General features: G+C 35.3%; 1 protein-coding gene across 1 annotated transcript; it reads left to right on the top strand.

The window, feature by feature from the left end:
* The first annotated feature begins 691 nt into the window (after nucleotides 1-691).
* LOC132637549 (uncharacterized) lies at nucleotides 692-1,339 on the top strand. Its single transcript, XM_060354620.1, has one exon. It carries the CDS (start codon nucleotides 692-694, stop codon nucleotides 1,337-1,339), a length of 648 nt encoding a protein of 215 aa, XP_060210603.1.
* The last annotated feature ends 1,537 nt before the right edge of the window (nucleotides 1,340-2,876 follow it).

The following is a 2,876-nucleotide window of genomic DNA, read 5'->3' as shown; positions in this document are numbered from 1 at the left end:
TACAAACATCATCTTAGGTTGTGACTCTGTTATGGGATATTCTGTGACTTGTATTTGAGTATTAAGTGCTTATCTGTCTATCTTGTTGATTTTATACTTATATGCGTGAACTAATCTTAGTTGGCCTATGATTCTTACCAGTACATAGTGTTTGTACTGATACTACCTTGCTGCACCCTTTTTGAGTGCAAGTTGTGTTCCAGAGATTTCATACAGATTACATCTCTAGCTTGAAGCTAGTTTGCTTGATCAGATCTGAGGGTGAGCTTCTGTCCATGCCATGCCTCCTGAAGATCTCTCTTTCTAGATGTCTATTTTTATTCCAGACATCATTTGTTATTATAGTTGAGATATACTTCATTCTTTAGACATTGTTAGTTAGAGTCCTTGTACGATGACTTTCAGATTTTGGGGGTGTAATAGTTAGACTTCCGTACTTGTATCATTTATTAATTATGACTTGGTAGACTATATATTCATTCACATGTTCATTGATTGTTTTAGTATAAAATATTAAAAGAAGTTGAAATTGGTTAATGATTAATGAATTAATGGGTAAGGGTTCGCCTACTAGTGATAATAAGGTAGGTGCCCGCACGATCGATAGTTAGGGTCGTGACATCATGATTGCATCTTTAAGAGGTTGGACAGAATTTTAGTCAATCAACAATTCCGCGATTGGCTAGGAAACATGAGTATGGAGCATTTATCTAGAACTGGATCTGATCATGTACCACTACTTTTATTAGCAAGTGATCAAAGCCAAGAATATCATAAGCACTTCAGATTCTTGAAGTTTTGGTTAGAACATGAGACCTTTATGCAAATAGTGGAGCAACATTGGAAAACTGAATATGTAGGGGATTCTTTCATTACTTTCAAGTTGAAGATGAAGAATTTGAAAACTGCTTTATCAGCTTGGAGTAGAGAAACATTTGGAGATGTAATCAAGCAACTTGCAATAAGAGAACATATAGTCAAGATTAAAGAACAGTTGTTTGAAGAGGATCCATATGAGGTAAATAGAATAATGTTGCAAAGAGCACAAGCAGAATTCAAAAAATATTTGCATTTTGAAGAGGAATTTTGGAAGCAAAAATCTGGCATTCAATTGCAGTCAGAAGGTGATATAAATACTAGATATTTTCATAGTCTAGTAAAAGGAAGAAGGAAGAGACTTCAACTAACTAGAATTCAGAATGTAGATTGTGAATGTTTAGAGGAAACTGATGTTGTTGCTATTGAGGCAATTGCCTTTTATGAAGATCAATTCACTCAGGAACAAACCACTACAGATTTGAGCTTATTGGAGCATGTACCAAGGAGGATCTCAAATTAACAAAATGCTAACCTCTGTGCCATGCCATCATTGGAGGAGGTTAAACATACGGTTTTTCCACTATCAGGAGACAGTGCTTGTGGTCCAGATGGATTTTTTGGAATTTTCTATCAAAAGTGTTGGGATATAGTGGGAGCTGATGTCTATAATGTGATTAAGGCTTTTTATGAGGGATAAACACTTCCAAAGCCCGTCACTCATACAAATTTAGTCTTACTACCTAAGAAATCCACTATCAACACTTTTGCAAATCTGAAACCCATCAGTGTTAGTAACTTCGTTTACAAGGTAAACTCTAGACTGTTGCATGCTAAGCTTGAATGTATGTTGCCTTCTTTGATATCAAACAATCAGTCTGGCTTTGTTAAAGGAAGAAACATAATTTAGAATGTCTTGTTAACTCAAGAGTTGGTGATTGAAATTAGAAAAAGAGGCAAACCAGCTAATGTAATCATCAAACTTGATATGGCAAAGGCATATGATAGAGTTTCTTGGAGTTACCTAATCCAGGTGTTGAGAAAACTAGGATTTGTAGAAGGTTATGTGGATATAATTTGGAGACTAATAGCCAATAGTTGGTACTCAGTACTGATTAATGGTCAATCACATGATTTTTTCTATTCTACAAGGGGAGTCAAACAAGGAGATCCATTGTCACCAGCTTTATTTATTTTGGCTGTCGAGGTTCTATCAGCAGCTCTTAACTCTTTGTTTGATAATGACATGTTCAATGGATATGGGATGCCTAAATGGAGTTCTAAGTTAAATCACTTGTCATATGCAGATGACACAATAATTTTTGTCTCTGCTAAAAAACAATCACTACAGATGGTAATGAAAGTTCTCCAGGAGTATGAAAAGATATCAGGTCAGAAAGTAAATGTTGATAAGAGTGCATTCTATATGCATAATAAGGCAACAACTCAGATTGTTCAAGAGGTTCAGCAAGTGATAGGTTTTGAAAGAAGAGAATTCCCTTTCATCTATTTAGGCTGTCCCATGTTTCATGCAAGAAGACATAAGTTATTTTATAAGGAGATGATGACAAAAGTAAGGGATAAGCTTCAAGCATGGAAAGGAAAGATGTTATCCTTTGGAGGTAAAGCTGTTTTGATCAACAATGTCTTACAAAGCATACCAATATACTTACTATCTGCAATGATTCCCCCAAAATGTGTTATTCATGATTTGCACAAGCTGTTCAATAAGTTCTTTTGGAAAACTAAGGAAGAAGGGAAAAGCAAACACTGGTCTAAATGGGAAAATCTGTGTTTTCCAAGGCCAGAAGGAGTACTAGGATTCAGATCATTATTTGATGTCTCAAAAGCTTTATTTGTTAAATTGTGGTGGATATTCAGAACAAGTAATACTTTGTGGTCAAACTTCATGTGGAATAAGTATTGTAAGAAGTTTAGACCAACTTTTGTGCAATGGAAAGGTGGTTCACAAACTTGGAAGATGATGCTTGAAGCTAGGGATGAAATGGAACACAATATTTGGTGGCAAACTAAGGATGGTTCTACATCAGTATGGTTTG

The sequence above is a fragment of the Lycium barbarum genome, chromosome 4, assembly GCF_019175385.1.
Source record: "Lycium barbarum isolate Lr01 chromosome 4, ASM1917538v2, whole genome shotgun sequence".
Lineage (NCBI taxonomy): Eukaryota > Viridiplantae > Streptophyta > Magnoliopsida > Solanales > Solanaceae > Lycium > Lycium barbarum.
Note: the sequence above shows the minus strand (reverse complement) of the source record. Positions and strands in the feature narration are given on the sequence as shown.